Raw genomic sequence first — 15,558 nt, forward strand, 5'->3', positions numbered from 1 at the left:
TCTGTCCTATAAATCACTATACAAAGTAAATATTATCTCGCTGGAAGCTCATTCTTTTCAAAGCTAATATATCATATTGAAATTTCAGGTACTAAAACATTTCAACTCAATTTCAATATGATGACTCACTGGTGTTAAATTTGTCCTTTCGTTCGTCATTGTTGTTTACAAATGTCTGTCTTTTCGTCAGTTATTGTCGTCACATAATTTTTAGTGAAGCGCCCTCTCAAATGTTCACTGTTGCCAACACATTGAGCGAGAAAAATAGCTTTTGGCATGAGTACTTTGTGTAATGATTTTAGAATATTTAACTGCGTGATGTAACGTACAGTAATGTACACAATGTCTAAATTTTTTGTTAAAAATTGCACTTTACGTTATTTATGCGGCGGTCTTCAAAATGGAAAAGTGACAGACAGCATGAATAAGTATGATACGCTTGAGAGAAACAAAACACAAAAGGGGGAAGAAAACAATACAGTTCCTAATAAGTATTTTTAAAGTACTCTGTTGTTCATACGTATACGAGTAAGTCATAATATTTACTCGTAACAAGCCCACAATCTAGATTTCTTTCATCTAGTGTACCACTCCTCTTCTCAAAGGAAACTTTTATTAAGACATAATTATTCTCCTTCGTCTTTGCTTGTAATATTACCAAAGGTTACTCCCATAACATTAACCTAGATCTATTTCACATAAGCGCAAGCGCAACCTCTTGGCGCGAAACGGTCGCGTGGGACCGACACACAGTACATTTTTTGCACGATTTATTTCTGGCAATGAGTAACACGTTATTTGTGTAGGTATTTTTATTGGTCCAGTGTTGGGTTACTGCCGAAAGTTGTGACAAATGTTTGTACTTGCTTGTAGATAAGTTATCTGCTCATGCAATTGTACTGTTCTAAGCCGTACTGACTAGCCTTGGGCCACATTTGAAAGCTATAAATTCTTATAAATCAGCATATAAGTATTTTTGCAAATAGTCTGGCTAAAAGGGGATATTGAAGCAAGACATAACAGATTAATAATTAATTGACTGTTGTTTGATTAAGTACATAATTTATTTAAATCAATGGGGTGTACGAAAGGAGCCGCCCCGCACGACGTACCACGCCTTCCTGTACATCTGGCAACTTGGTCAACAATCAGCAAGTAACTTACGGCAATTGGCAAATACTTTCACCACGAGGCAAGCATTATGCCATATATACGGTAAGACGAAGACTGTAATAAATAGCTGCCAAATTTTGAAAAAAAAAATTGCCGACTTTATTCGGGGTTACGATAGATAATACCAAAAAGAAAAGTTTTAATATAGTTTAAATTACAAGTAATACAGCGCCAATGTCAATCATGGCTGTAGTATATGCTGAATGAAGTCCTTTTGAGTACGCCGCAACCGCACAAATGACAGAACAAAATTGTAGTCGTTGTATTTTGTTTTTTGTCAGTTCTGTCTTATTTTGTTGTTTTTTTTTTGTTCTATTGTATTTTTTGTTTATTAATTCGTTTTATTTTGTTTTGCTTGTCTGTGTTATCAATATTTTTTTTGTATCTATGTGTTGTGACGTTGCAATAAATGGCTATTCTATTCTATTCTATACTATTCTAAAAATTATAGACAACCTAACTTAGGCATTCATATCATTTGCAAAAGCAGCCATGGCAAGTGGTACAATAATAGTCTTTACATTCTTCCGCTATAGCGGGCTTTACACAAATGCTTTATTGCGCGTGATACAGTAATCGTGCGTAATTACGCTCATCGGTTGCGCGCACAATCCCGCACTTCAACACTCGTTGAAGTTGACTTTCGTGCGGTCTATCCCGCGCTTTGCTCGTCCGTGTAAACGGAGGCTTTTTCCATAACAAAAACAAACACGAACAATCGCGCGCGAAAGAACGTTAGCTGATAAATTTCAAACAGGTAATCGCGCACGATTACGCGCACAATCCTGTACGCTGCTGAGTAAAGTGCAGTGAACGTACACAGGGCGCAATATTATAAGAAAGTAGAAACTCACGGCTAAAGTTAAGGTTGATGGAAGCGGCCACCTCGCCCATCTTGTTCTTTGCCTTAACTTTGTACAGCCCCGCGTCCGACTCGATCACGTCATCCAGCTCCAACACCACCAAGAATTTGTTGTTGGCGATGCTTTGGATCCTGTAAATGCAGATAGTGTTTAGTTTTACCTGTAAAGACTATAGTGGGGCTATCTCTGGGCAGATGATATTTAATTTATACTAGTGTATATACTAGCCTCTGGCTGAATAACGAATATACGGCTAAAACATGGCCGAATGGCTTATCATTCGGTCAAACTAGTCGGTCTGGTTAACGCCCGTGCGAAAATTGGTACGAAAATAGTGATCAGATATTCGGGCGCTTATTTACCTAAACTTCATGGTTTTTATCGGTCACAAAGAAATAATATGGACATGCCTTTCTGAGTAAATGTATGTATTTCTAGGACTTTAATTCTGTTAGCAATAATAACACTTTACATTTTCGTACACATTTTCATAGAACTTTCCGCAATAATGTTTTTTTCAGTGAATGTGTACAGATGGTATTGTACACTGATTCTAAAGTATTACCCTAATTAAAAAAATATTATCATGGCTTGAGTTCTTCGTTAAAATATTTATACGAGTCATTCCTTCCAAATTACGTCACACGCGTCAGCCGTCTTGGTGTATTCGATGTTTCCTGTATTCATTACTAAACAATTGTGAAAATTTTGTTTTATAGTTATTTAGTAAATAATATTAATTAGACATTTTTAAGACCACCATTCAGGTTCAGGTTAAAGGGCTCAAAACCATGGTTTTTTTTATTATATATTATATTTTTAGCCCTTTACAGATACCATGTGGATGGACGTGATATAGATATGCAAAACTAGTTACATCAACTTGCAGATTTTTGTAAAATAATACGACGAGAACACCGACATTTTCGTTATTAAGAATGTTCTCAAATGAAGATAGTTAGCACAGACATATATCTAGATAGACGCCGCAAGTCCAGCAATTTGTATGAAAACTGAGCGTGCCACATTTTATGTATCAACCATGACGTCACAAGAACTATTAGTGTGTAGTAGTGATGGGAAACCTCTTTCCGCGCTAAATCTGCTACTCTGCATATTTGGATAGGTGGGATAAACTCGACCACCTCGTCCTTGTTCTGAAGCGTAGAGACGGCAACTAAGTGTTTTTCGATCGATTGATTGAACGGAATACGCGTAAACACGCGTATTCCATTCAATTAATCGATTCTAAATATAATAATTTTTCATCAAGTATTGTTGATTACAATATGTAATAGTAATATAGTAGAAAAATACTAGAATAACACAGTTTAGTCCTTTATTTTACTTTAAAAAAATTCAGACTTTACTTTTTAATCGACTTCAAATATTAAAATTATTGTTCTTCCAGTAAAATGAGCTTATACAACATCTTTTTGTAATAGAAGATCTTATCGATTAACTTAAATAATGAAAACGCACCTCAATATATGCTTAATTAACTTGCCACTGTCTTAATTAATTTTACTAGATGGTTTTCTGTTGGTAATTGATCAAATTGATGAATGACAGGACAAATGAAAATGTTACTGCTGACAAAATATGGTAAAATCTTATTAATTAGAAGAGGTTTACTTAAAGATCGCCTCGTGAGAAATTTTGTTATTTGTTTATTATTTCTCGGACTTCTAACTCTGCTACTGTGCATATTTGGATAGCATCTTAGGTGGGATAAACTAGTGGTCTAGTCCTAGTCCTTCGTTCTCGAAAGCAACGATCTCTTTTTTTCTAAAGACAGCGCACTGTTAACTCTTGTATATTTTTTGTATTATTCGTAATAATTAAATATTAGTAATAATTAATATGTAATTATTGTCTCACTATATTCGGACATTCGAGGCAACGTGCTGCAAAAATTATGAAATTACCGATACTACTGATAGTATACTACAAAACTGAAAAAAAAAACGAAACGTACTAAACGTTATAACAAAAGAGTTATAGAATATTTTTATAATATTGCTAAGGTCATAATAATTTTCGTTCCTTTGTTTTCAAAATCGATCAGAATCGAGAACAGTGTTGCCTAACGTATACATCACTAAATGTTAAGTTTGGCCAAAAAAATGTACAAGCGGCCGTACCACAGAAACTGAATGCATTATGCAAAAGTGCGTTCATTCGATATTTATGGCGTATTAATAAAGTATCACAAATATATCGCACCAAGTAAAAGCTGCAATGTATTACAAATCATGATGCATGCCCTGGCTTGCATATTTGTTTCCACGAAATTCATACAAAACCAAAATAATTGTTTTTAAAATAAATTATGCATCTTCTGATTACAAAATCACTTACCCGTGGAAGGAAACGTCCCTGTTTACCCATTTACCCACACTTATGGTGCTTTTGCAGTTTACAATAGCACAATTATGCATTTTTCGCGTTTTGGACTGGTGTTTATCTACGATAACGGTCGGGCGCGTTCTGAAGTGTAGCACCGGCAAGTAATTGAATTTCACTTACTTTGGGCACGCGAAGTACGTACACTTGCGGCGTCTATCTAGATATATGTCTGTGATAGTTAGCAATATTTTTAAAACTGACAAAATGGGAACAAAGTTTCACTTCCTCGTTAAAATAAAAGTTATAAAACTTCACACATGCATAATTTGTTTGTTATTGTTCATAATATTTTTATGGCTTTCATGTGATAAAAGCACTTTTGAGGTATGATTACAAACATGTGGCTGTATTATACCAATGGTACGAATTCCACTTTTAATACTCGTTTTATTCGCATGTAAAGCTATTACTTCTATAACAATTAAAAATTTTGCCCAAGCGACATATTGTTAGATTGCAAATTGCTGCCAAGTGTGCCAGCTTACTCTGTTTGGCTGGCAACGTACATCAAAGGAAGTATTAGAGAAAACAAATCGTAAACCTGCCTCAAGGTAAAAGGAACGTTGACCTAAATGGTGTCGCCACATGCTACTACCATTTGTCATTGTTTCAAAAGGAAAAACGTAATTTATTATTACAGCTAGAATATGAGTTCAAGTGGATTTATAGTTTGCTATCTCGCCAAATTCCTGATAACGGAATTCATTTCATCTTTCGTAAGCTTTATGAAGCTTAAAAGCTCCCCTTAAATGTCAAATTTGACTGACAGGTTAGGTTCGGGGAGGGGATTCTGTCGCGCAAAGTCGATCTTGGATCCCTCCCACTAGAGCACCCGAGAAGGCCACCGTGGGGTTTTAGCCGGTAGAACTAGAAGTAGAAGCCGGTAGATTAACCTCTAATGCCCCCGCCGCGGCGAGATATCCAAGGAGAACTTCCCTACTAAAAAAAAGATAGCGAGTACTTCTACTCAATGAAGTTTCTAGCTTTGAACAAACACAGAGAGAATTACTTTATAATATATTTTCAGAGCTGAAAAAAGATCTTACACATAAAATTGAGTCAATCCAATTGGAGCAAAATAAAGTGAATAACCAATGACCGCATTCCATAGTTCACCTTGTCAACTGTCATACCAACAAATCCACACCACACTCCGTGGATACGATCCAAATAGCCGATGAAGGCACTAACGTTACACGGGCCATTGATGCAACAGATTTAGAATGACAATTGATAGGCAGTCTCGAATTTGTACCGAGAAATGTTTCGACAGATGATGCAATGGGATTTCAAAAGGAAACTTATTGGCCGAGTTTTTAGGTATGATTGCTGAAGTGCGCTGTTAGCCATCCTTCACTAATACAAGAATGACAAAAGTTTAAACTTAGGAAATGAAACTTTCAGCTGACTGATCATGGGCCGTGACCATGGGATCTGTAAAGGGCCCAAAACGTTTTTAGAACATGATACGTTGAGAACACCAACATTTTCGTTATTAAGAATGTTCTCAAATGAAGATTGTTAGCAATATTTTTAAAACTGACATATCTGGATCAAAATTCTGCATTGAAAAATATAAAATACAGATTTACGAGAGTATTATAAATAGCCGTTGTGAAGTGACAAATGAGATGACGAAAGGAGGAAATGTGTCATGATTTCATTATACACCAGGAACACGTCAACAAAAGAATATATCTTAATTATCAATAATTAGCACTGTACAATGCTTCTGGCATATTTTTGAAGATATAACGATACAATTATTTAGCGTCTCGAGAGTTTTTTCGTACCTACGAACTAAATCAAAAATGGGTGGGTAAGATCGATGTGATAAAAAGATGGTACATTAAGAAACTGAACAATAGCAACATTCAGTCAGCATATCTTACGAATTTCTCTATGTGCTTGTTGCAGATCTTTGTATTTATTTTACGGTTACCTTTACAGAAGCCAGAAGCAATAGGTAGTCTGTTTTGTTCTGTGTGTGTTCGATATTCGTATGAATCATAATTAGATGTCCAAAATGTAAACAAAAAACCTAGTAAAAAACATAATTTAAATTGTAATTTCCTATTTTTGATGATAATGAACGTTTAGAACACTTTTCAAGTTGTAATTTGATAAAACTTATGAGCAAAATGTGAATTTGGTATTATCAATATTTTTACTTATTTTCTTTTAGTGCAATAATTATAATAAAGGACTATGTTTAAGGTCGTTAGGTAATTTTATGACACTGGTAACACAATCGGGATTAAAAACTTTTTATTGCCGCTATTCCGTCGTGTCATAGATGTCATCCATGCTTCGTTTCTCGAACTTGAATGTATTCTTGTCTCCGTAGTGCGAGATTGTTGTGTTATTGTTAGTTTTTGTTTATTGTTAATATTTTGTAATAAAGAATTGAAAGTGTAGATAATGAGAACCTCCTCCTTTTCCACTTCCATTAAAAATGGATAGTTTACCTGCATTCACGCTTTGACAATGACATTTTATGACATTTCTTTGTGCACGTTTTGGACATTTATTATGATTCTTTGGCGTTTTTGGCCAATATTACCTGACTGCACTCTTTGAAACTGTTGATCAACATGAATTGATCGCATTCCTCCAAATTGAGACTAGGCCAATCCTAGTGGCCGAAATAAAGGAAATAATAATAATATAATTCATATTATAATGGAATATTTTCTCAATATATATTTACTCAAATAAAACAGTAAAGGCAACTTACTTAAACTTAGTTCTATTATCTTCTTTGAGCAGTTCATCGCTGCGGTACCAGCAGATCTCCGGCTTAGGAGAGGCCAGCAGCTGGCATTCGAAGACGAGCTTGTTGCCGTCATCCTCCTGCCTGAGCTGAGGCTTCTGCGTGAAGCTCGGGGCTAAATCGTCTGACACCCCCATCTTGTTAGCTGGTCATCACGGCATTGGTCGAATATTGGTTGTGGGGACGTGAAGAGGCGTGCTCTTCGACCTGTTGCACAAAAGAATATCGTTAGTGCGAGGTAAAACACAACAGAACATCTGACTACTTAGAAAGGTTAGGTGTTTTGCTACAGCATTGTTAAGAACACTAAAGTCAAACACTGCATCCATACTTTTTTATGTTACCAAGTGACGGGACGAACAAGTCGTGTGTCTGATGGTTAGCGTTGTAGTGCCACTCACAAAGTTCCGAGGGGCACTGCCACGACGCCCGTCACCCTGAGACATAAGTTGACAAGTCCCATGTGTCTGTAATTTCATCAGTACCTTTCAAAACTCGACCGCAACAATGCTCTTATTACAGCTCGGCAGCAGAAATAGGTAAGGTGGCAGTATTTCTCTGGATGAATTCTTTCACAAGAAGCACTACTGCTACTGAAGCGCATGTCATTAAAACATTTTAATCATACAAAGTTTAAAATAAATTTAAGTGAAAAGGTATAACGTAGTAATAATGAAGTTATATAATTGACTTTTCGTTACTGAATATCTCGAATGTTTACTTAAATCATGAAAACGCTCGTCAAAATATTAACTTGTAACTGCCTTAATTAAATTTACTAGATGGTTTTTTAGTAATGTTGTTTTGTAGTGTGATGGGTGAAATGGCAGTGCTCCTCAGATCTTTGCGATTTAAAGCTCTGAGTCGCTTGGTGTCAAAAAAAAAAACATCCTAACCAGTACAAGTAGTAACTGGGAAAGAGAAACTTATACATTTATGGTATATATTCAGTGTAACAGTTGCAACCATGATTTTAAGCTATATCTCTCATGAAAAGAACAACGTAAGTTCTCCAAACAAATATGAGATTGACCAAACACATTTTATATAGCAAGCAGAATTACATATGTGTATACAGCGTAATTAAAATTGTTTCGATCCACAGGTAAAGATACCTTATCGGGGCTCTTTTGGACATCAATAGCGGGCTTTAAACAGACACTCTATCGCGCGTGATACAGCAATCGTTTGCGATTGAGAGCTCGTGTGAAGACGTTGGAAGAAAAAGGGAAAGACCGCACGATTGTGCTCTTCAGTCGCGCGCGCAATCACGCACTCCAAGACGCGCCAGTTTCACGCGGTCTATCCTGCGCTATTAGCCTTTACATAGACGCTCTTTCCGTTGTAACAAAAACGAACACGAGCAATCGCGCGCGAAAGAACGTAGAAATTTAAAAAAATTCAAACAGGTAATCGCGCACGCTTGTTCGTACAGGCTTTCCCGCGCACGATAGAGTGACACTGTGTAAAGGGGGCTAATTATTTGTGCCTCTACCACGAGATTACAGTAACAGTACCACTAGCAATCGCGTAAAATATTTGTATATAATTTACCGTACAAAATTGTCAAGTAATTACGCGGTGGCATGCGACAACTGTCCAAGCAAACTCGTGGTAGAGGCACTGGAATACCCTTGACTATGAGTAGGTATTAGAGAAGCGGAATTCACTCCTAGGAACTACGAATAAATACCCAGATCAGAACCTATTAAGAGCACACCAATTTCAGTATCTACGTATGGATATGGTCCACATTTAGTTCACGTAATATCAAATGTCAACTGATTCGACCGATTTGTAGCAAAGTAATAAAATATTAACTACTTCACTACAAAACATGAAGTCGATAATTTCTTCTCCAAAATACCACGCGAGAAAATGGTAAAACTGAAAAAAAAGTTACCAAAATCAGAGATAGATGTCATGTTTCACAAAAATAAATATATTTGTCCGAGTTACCAGTGCAATAGACTGTGGTATGTTATTAATTAACTCAGTTGTTTGTTATGGCTTACCTTAATGCCTTTTGACCATACCAGTATACAAAGTAATTTCTTAAATAACCCCTAAATAACCCATGCCACCATTCAGCGTCTATTAACTGTGTTTAAGGTTTCTGTAATTTATTTTGATATATAAATAATACACCGAATATATTTTATTCAATTACGTAACGCATAACCACTAAAACTTCAAACTGGAATATCTTTCATTCCTGACTTCTCAGAATAGTAAACCCAAAACAAAATTTGTACAGGAATTTCAACTTTATATTTTCACATATTCTTCATAAATCTACATACGAATTACGTCAACAAAAATTTATACGGGAGTTTGCCGTTGTCCTTTATGTAAATAATCTGCATGAAATAATTTTTTTTAATCTAAATTGCGTATATTTTGTATTTGGTTTTTTAACGACTTTTTAGTAGACATGTGTAAGTAATGTGAGTAATATTACAAAGGTAATATCACTCGACAGGGTACTGTTATATCACGCATCACTTCGGAAAAATATGCATTACTCATAACATTACCCATTACATAGACCATGTCGGGGTGCTCTGGGAGTTTCCCAAAATGAACTAAATATAGTAAATATCTATATTAATAGCGCCACCCAGCAAATTTTCGACGTACTACTTGATCGGACATTGCTAACCGTGCCGTAGGGTTACGTAGCGCTGCTGCCAGGTGTCGCTACTAACACTCATTACGCGAAACAGTACTCGGCGTGATGCAATACTGTGATGCTATGATGCAATGTAATGCTAACATCACGCGTGATGTTCTCATTACGCGTGATGTTAGCATTACGCGTGATGTTAGCATTACGCGTGATGTTAGCATCACGGAGTGATGTTAGCATTACACATTACCCGCGTGATGCATCGCTCGGAAACAGTACGCGCGTGATGCATTACCCGAAACATTACCCGCGTGATATTACCTGAAACAGTACACGTGATGCTTATATTACGCGTGATGCTTAGAACATCACGGAGTGATGTTTGTTTAATACTATTATGCGAAATGCAATGTAAATGCATCTAATTTGGAATATTGCAGTAGAACGATGTTTGTATTAATACCCCAATTATTTCATAATTTACTAAATGGTGTAAAAGGATGGAACCGTAGACAATTTAAAATGAAATTGCATAATTTGTTAATCAGTGCTTGTGCTTGGTTAAATATATTTCGATCTTTCTTGGTAATCTAGAAGGAGATGGATACGCTTTCATACAATCAATCCAAGATGTAAAAACATGAAGGTAGTATCAGTTAATTGCGTAGGTATTGATGTACCATCACTGAAAATTCTGCGAATTGAACTGAAAGCAGAGCTATAAGAGATTTAGTAAAAGTGAGGTTATGTAACAACTTATAATTAACGTCTGATTTTTGGAGTGCATTTGTTATTTTACAACTTACTAGATGGTGTAAACGAATTAAACAGTAGACATTTAAAATGAAATTGCATAACTTGTTAATCATTGCTTGATTACGTGGCAATTTATAATGTAAAATTTAACCAGGGTGAGTGTGGGTTGCCAGACGGTTCGTAATATTTCGTAATTTTTGTTTGATTCTCTCTAGTAATATGTAAGTAGATCTTGTTTATAATGCAAGTTTATGTTCTAGAAATGCGTTTTATAGGTTGTTTTAAAACGCATCGCTTTTTTAACCGACTTCAAAAAAAGGAGGAGGTTGTCAATTAGTCGGTGTTTTTTTTTTTTTTGGTTGTGTGTGTTACACTGTGTGATGTTGTGGGTAATAGTAATATCACAGAGTAATATTACTTTTACGGAAAGGTGATGTGATATCACATTACTTTTCGAGGTACTGTTTTGCGCACGTCTACTTTTTAGTCGTAGCGCCATCTATGAGAAATCTATGAAAGTTTTATCAACCAATTAGATACCTTTGTACCTACCAACCATGGCGAGAGATATCGCTATTCAGTGTATATGAAATTTTTATTGAATTGATATTCAATTACTTTTGTGAAATTACTCCACTAGTTTGTTATAATTATTAATACACAGATCGACCACTCAGAAAAAATTCCTTCGATCCGGCCGGATTGGAATTTTTTCTGAGTGTTCGATCTTTGTTGAATTTAATAAAAATTTATAATCTGTTTCAATTTGATTTAATTTTTGTTTTGTTTGTGATTCTGTTTTGTCATTATTTGTTTGTGTACTAAGTTTAAAAACATATATTTTTTTAATTTTATTTTCTTTTTCTTTGTTTGTGATGCTGTTTTGTAATTATACGCTTGAATGTTTTATTTTTTTCGCTTTTCTTCTGTTTCATTTATTTTCTTCTTGTGTGGTTCTTTTGTGATACTTAATTAAATATATTTTCTTCTTTCTATTATGAGTACGATCGGTAGCTAAAATAAGAGGTTTTTGTTCAACTTTTAACATTATTATAGTGTCAGTGGTATGGGCACTAATTCCCCATTTACCGTTACTACGTCACAACCAACTTAAATTACAAGTTATAAATACTAATTTACAGTGAAACATTACATGAAATTTATAAATAGCATAAAAACGAAACTAAAGCCCTTCAAATTTGTTTATTTTAATCCAGAATTCACAAAGTAAATAAACATTCTAACGAATATAAAGCCGTAACCTTGATACGGAATTGAGATGCAGTTAACTTGTGCCATCATTTCACGGAATACACTCGAGATATTCACATTCGCTCTATAAATTTGTACCGTTAATTAATTTATATTATTTTTATTTTTATTATTACGGACAAACCAGTAAAAATAATTAAAGAAACATTATTAACAACTTAAAAAGAATGATATAATATTAATTACCTTTCAAGCATCCCTTTTTACAATAATGCAAACATTCTGACATTATTCCTGACTATCCGTCCACAAAGAAGTCGCATTCAGGGTTGCTGGTAACGAGAGAATTGAGCGCTGACAGAGAGCTCGATATGGATGAATTCACCAGTTTCTCCTCACTAGCTCGGAAAGATTTCTTTCTCATTAGAAACATGCGCGCAAAAGCGTTTTTTGCACGCTAGCGTGGAAAAGGTTTATGAAATTCGAATTTGACGATGAATTGTGGTATACCCATGCACCTAACTTTTACTTTCGATAAAAAAAAGATAATGACACGTTCGACTTTACCTATTTATGTAATATAAATCCATTGGTATATTTTATTGTTATTGTTGTTGACATTAAATTGACAATAATAACTAATTGTGTTTATTTAATTATTTTAATTCGTCGAAGAAGTAAAATAATTTCAATAATCACTTAATCACACAAAATAAAAGTACAAGCAAGAATAAAAATTGATGAGGTGTAAATTCAGAGCGCATCCGAAGATAATAAAAAAAATGTGTTCAACTGTTTATCTTTCATCTACCATTTTTCTCGCTATAGTGAAGTGAAAAGTTGTGTGTTTCGCTCGGCAGCAAAGTTGTTTTGTGTCTCGTGGCTTGAAACCGTCGCTACGCTCAGTAATCTATTTTTGGACCGCTCGTTTCGCTCGTGGTTCAATCTTAGCTTCCTTCGCTTGCTCAAGTTTCAATACAAGAACTCGCGTCAAACAACAACTTTGCGGCCTTGCATAACAAATAACTATTGTCTTCTACTGCAGTGATAGTTGTCATGCGCATAGAACCGAGACAGCCCTTCATGAAATTCAAATGTCAAAATCTGGGCTGTCTATATTACCGCGCAGACTTTTGCAAGTAATCAGAAGTTGGTGTTTCATTCGCCTAACCTCCAACGACATATTTCGTTGGAGGTTAGGCGAACACGAAAACGAAGTAGGATATTCATAGGGATAGCACCCATTATGCTTTCTGTCACTTCTTCTAACATAACGATTTATGAGTTTTCATGCGAGCTCCACACACATTAAACATCAATCTAATCCATATATTCGATTAAATGTTCTGTAGAGCTTGCACGATAAGGCGCGACTTGCACGAGAGGTACATGAAGCGCGAGATCTCTATGCGAGAATAGCAGTATCTCGCGCTTAATATCGCTCTCGCGTCAGTCGCGCCCTGTCGTGCTAGACCTACTGGTGTATGTGATCAGTGGTTCATAATAAACGCAATTATCATGATTCTACATTCTTTTAGCGTTTTTCTATATCTATATCTAAATACTTACTTCTATGAGTATATTAGTTTTACAATTACGGAACAGTGATTTACAATGTGCCAGACGCTTTACCAACTAAGCCACGAAACGAACCAACGGACCTCACGAATTTTTGTATGTGTTTGTTGTCGTGTCTTTGTATTTGGTTTTTTCAACGACTTTTTAGCCGTAGCGCCGTCTATGAGAAATCTTAAGTATTTCATCACCGGATTCACCATCGGATCGAAGGAATTTTTTCTGAATGTTCGATCTTTGTATTAATAATTATAACAAACTAGTGGAGTAATTTCACATGAAAAATAATTTAATACCAATTCAATAAAAATTTAAATACAATGAATAGCGACATCTCTAGCCAGGGCTGGTAGCTGTAAAGGTATCTAACAGGGTGACGAAATACTTAAGATTTGTTATAGACGGCGTTACGGCTAAAAAGTCGTTGAAAAAATACAGAGACAGGACAACAAAAACAAAAAAATTCGTGAGGTCCGGTGGTTCGTTCCGTGACTAAGTTGGTATAGCTCTGTCACAGTATGCTAGAAGACGTCGGTTCGAATCCGGCCGGATCGAAGGAATTTTTTCTGGGTGTCGATATTTGCATTAATAATTACAACAAACTAGTGGAGTAATGTCACATAAAAAGTAATTGAATATCAATTCCAATAAAAATTTAATAGATTTCTTAAAAAGTAATTAAAGGGACAGAGCGATGGTAGATTAAGTAGCAGAGCAGTCGCCTGTCAATCCATGTGGCCATATGACCTATGACTTTAATCTCTAAGATAGGACACGTTTGCGGAAGTTTAGTGGTAAACGAAAACATCGTGATGAAACGTTCAAGTCGAAGAAGGTTCACAACTCTCTAATAGCAGTAGAGCTCCTGAGAAGGAGTTCGTCCAGAGAAGTACTGCCACCTTACCTATTTCTGCCGCCAAGCAGTCATGTGAGCATTACTTAAGTCTCAGGCGCAGTGTCAGTTCCTCTCAGATCGTTGTGATTTAAAGCTCTAAGTGACACACAACTGGTATGGACAGGCGTGTCGTTTACCACCAGATGCACGACTTACACGTCTCGTTACTTGGTATGATAAAAAAGAAATAAAAAAGAAGGTTTTTCAACATTTGGAGAACGTGAAGTGTAACCTGCATTGGGTCATCATGGCGGACTATAGCCTAAATCCTGTTCTTAGAACCTTTGTCTAGCAATGAGACGTACGATGATGACAAAGATGAACAATGAGTTGACGTTGATGACAAAGATGACAATATTAAATAGCTCTTCTTCTTAGGCTTACGGCAACTATCTTTAACATATTAGATTAATTATAAAATTTCATTCAAATAACATAATGCAACCCTTGTGTAATAAGGTCACATCTGTAAAATGACTACTTTTCTAGAGAGAGGTTTAAAAATTCTATGAATGAAATCAGTCGATAACTTTCTTATGCTTAAATAGGAGAGTTATAAAATGTCACATGTGTATAGTTTGTTTCATGTTGTTCTTATTATTTTTATCACTTTCATGTGATAAAGAGCTTATTACATCAATATGGTGCGAGTTATTTATTTGATTTTGTAACTGTTTATTTACGCATCCTGTGAACTATTCATATGCCGTTTGATTACTCTTTTTATCCGCCTTCAAAAAAAAGGAGGTTCTCAATTGACTGCATTTTTTGTATGTTATATTTGTGAACCAATTTTGATGATTTTATTTTTTTTGTTGGAAAGAAGGTACCTCAGCATTGGTCCCGTTTGAATTTGAAGGAAATATTCCACCTCTATGGGTAGCAAACTAGGGAATGAATCCGGTTTTGCGCACATGCCGGTAACCAATTTCATTAAAACTTGTGCAAATAGATTTAATTTCACGAAATTACGAGGGGTTTTTTTTTTAATAAAAAATGTATGATTATTATCAAATGAAATAAACGACTTTTTACCGAATATTCGTAATACGTCACAGCTCTATGCCTTCGATATTTTGTAACACGTTTCCGACGTAAAAGGCAATGCAACCATGATGACATCATCACATCAGCATCATCAGGGGACTAAACGTAGGGTGGAGTTCATTCAGATATTAAAAGGATTTGCACGAAGGGATTCCCTTCCACATTTATATGGCGAACGGCTAAGGAGTTGAAATTCCTGCCTGAAGACTTGTTCCCTGAACGACGA

At 35.5% G+C, this 15,558-nt stretch overlaps 1 protein-coding gene across 1 annotated transcript in view; it reads right to left on the bottom strand.

Annotated features, from left to right (window-relative positions):
• Window positions 1-15,558, bottom strand: part of LOC113228270 (muscle M-line assembly protein unc-89-like) — a 67,703-nt gene that overhangs the window by 9,605 nt on the left and 42,540 nt on the right. The window contains exons 2-3 of the mRNA XM_026461536.1: window positions 7,183-7,425; window positions 2,028-2,167 (exon numbers count right to left, since the gene is read on the bottom strand). Coding sequence (XP_026317321.1) covers window positions 2,028-2,167; window positions 7,183-7,355 — 313 coding nt within the window. The 5' untranslated portion in view covers window positions 7,356-7,425. The remainder of the gene's footprint in view (window positions 1-2,027; window positions 2,168-7,182; window positions 7,426-15,558) is intronic.

This window comes from Hyposmocoma kahamanoa, unplaced genomic scaffold (assembly GCF_003589595.1).
Source record: "Hyposmocoma kahamanoa isolate Upper Pololo Valley unplaced genomic scaffold, ASM358959v1 224, whole genome shotgun sequence".
NCBI lineage: Eukaryota > Metazoa > Arthropoda > Insecta > Lepidoptera > Cosmopterigidae > Hyposmocoma > Hyposmocoma kahamanoa.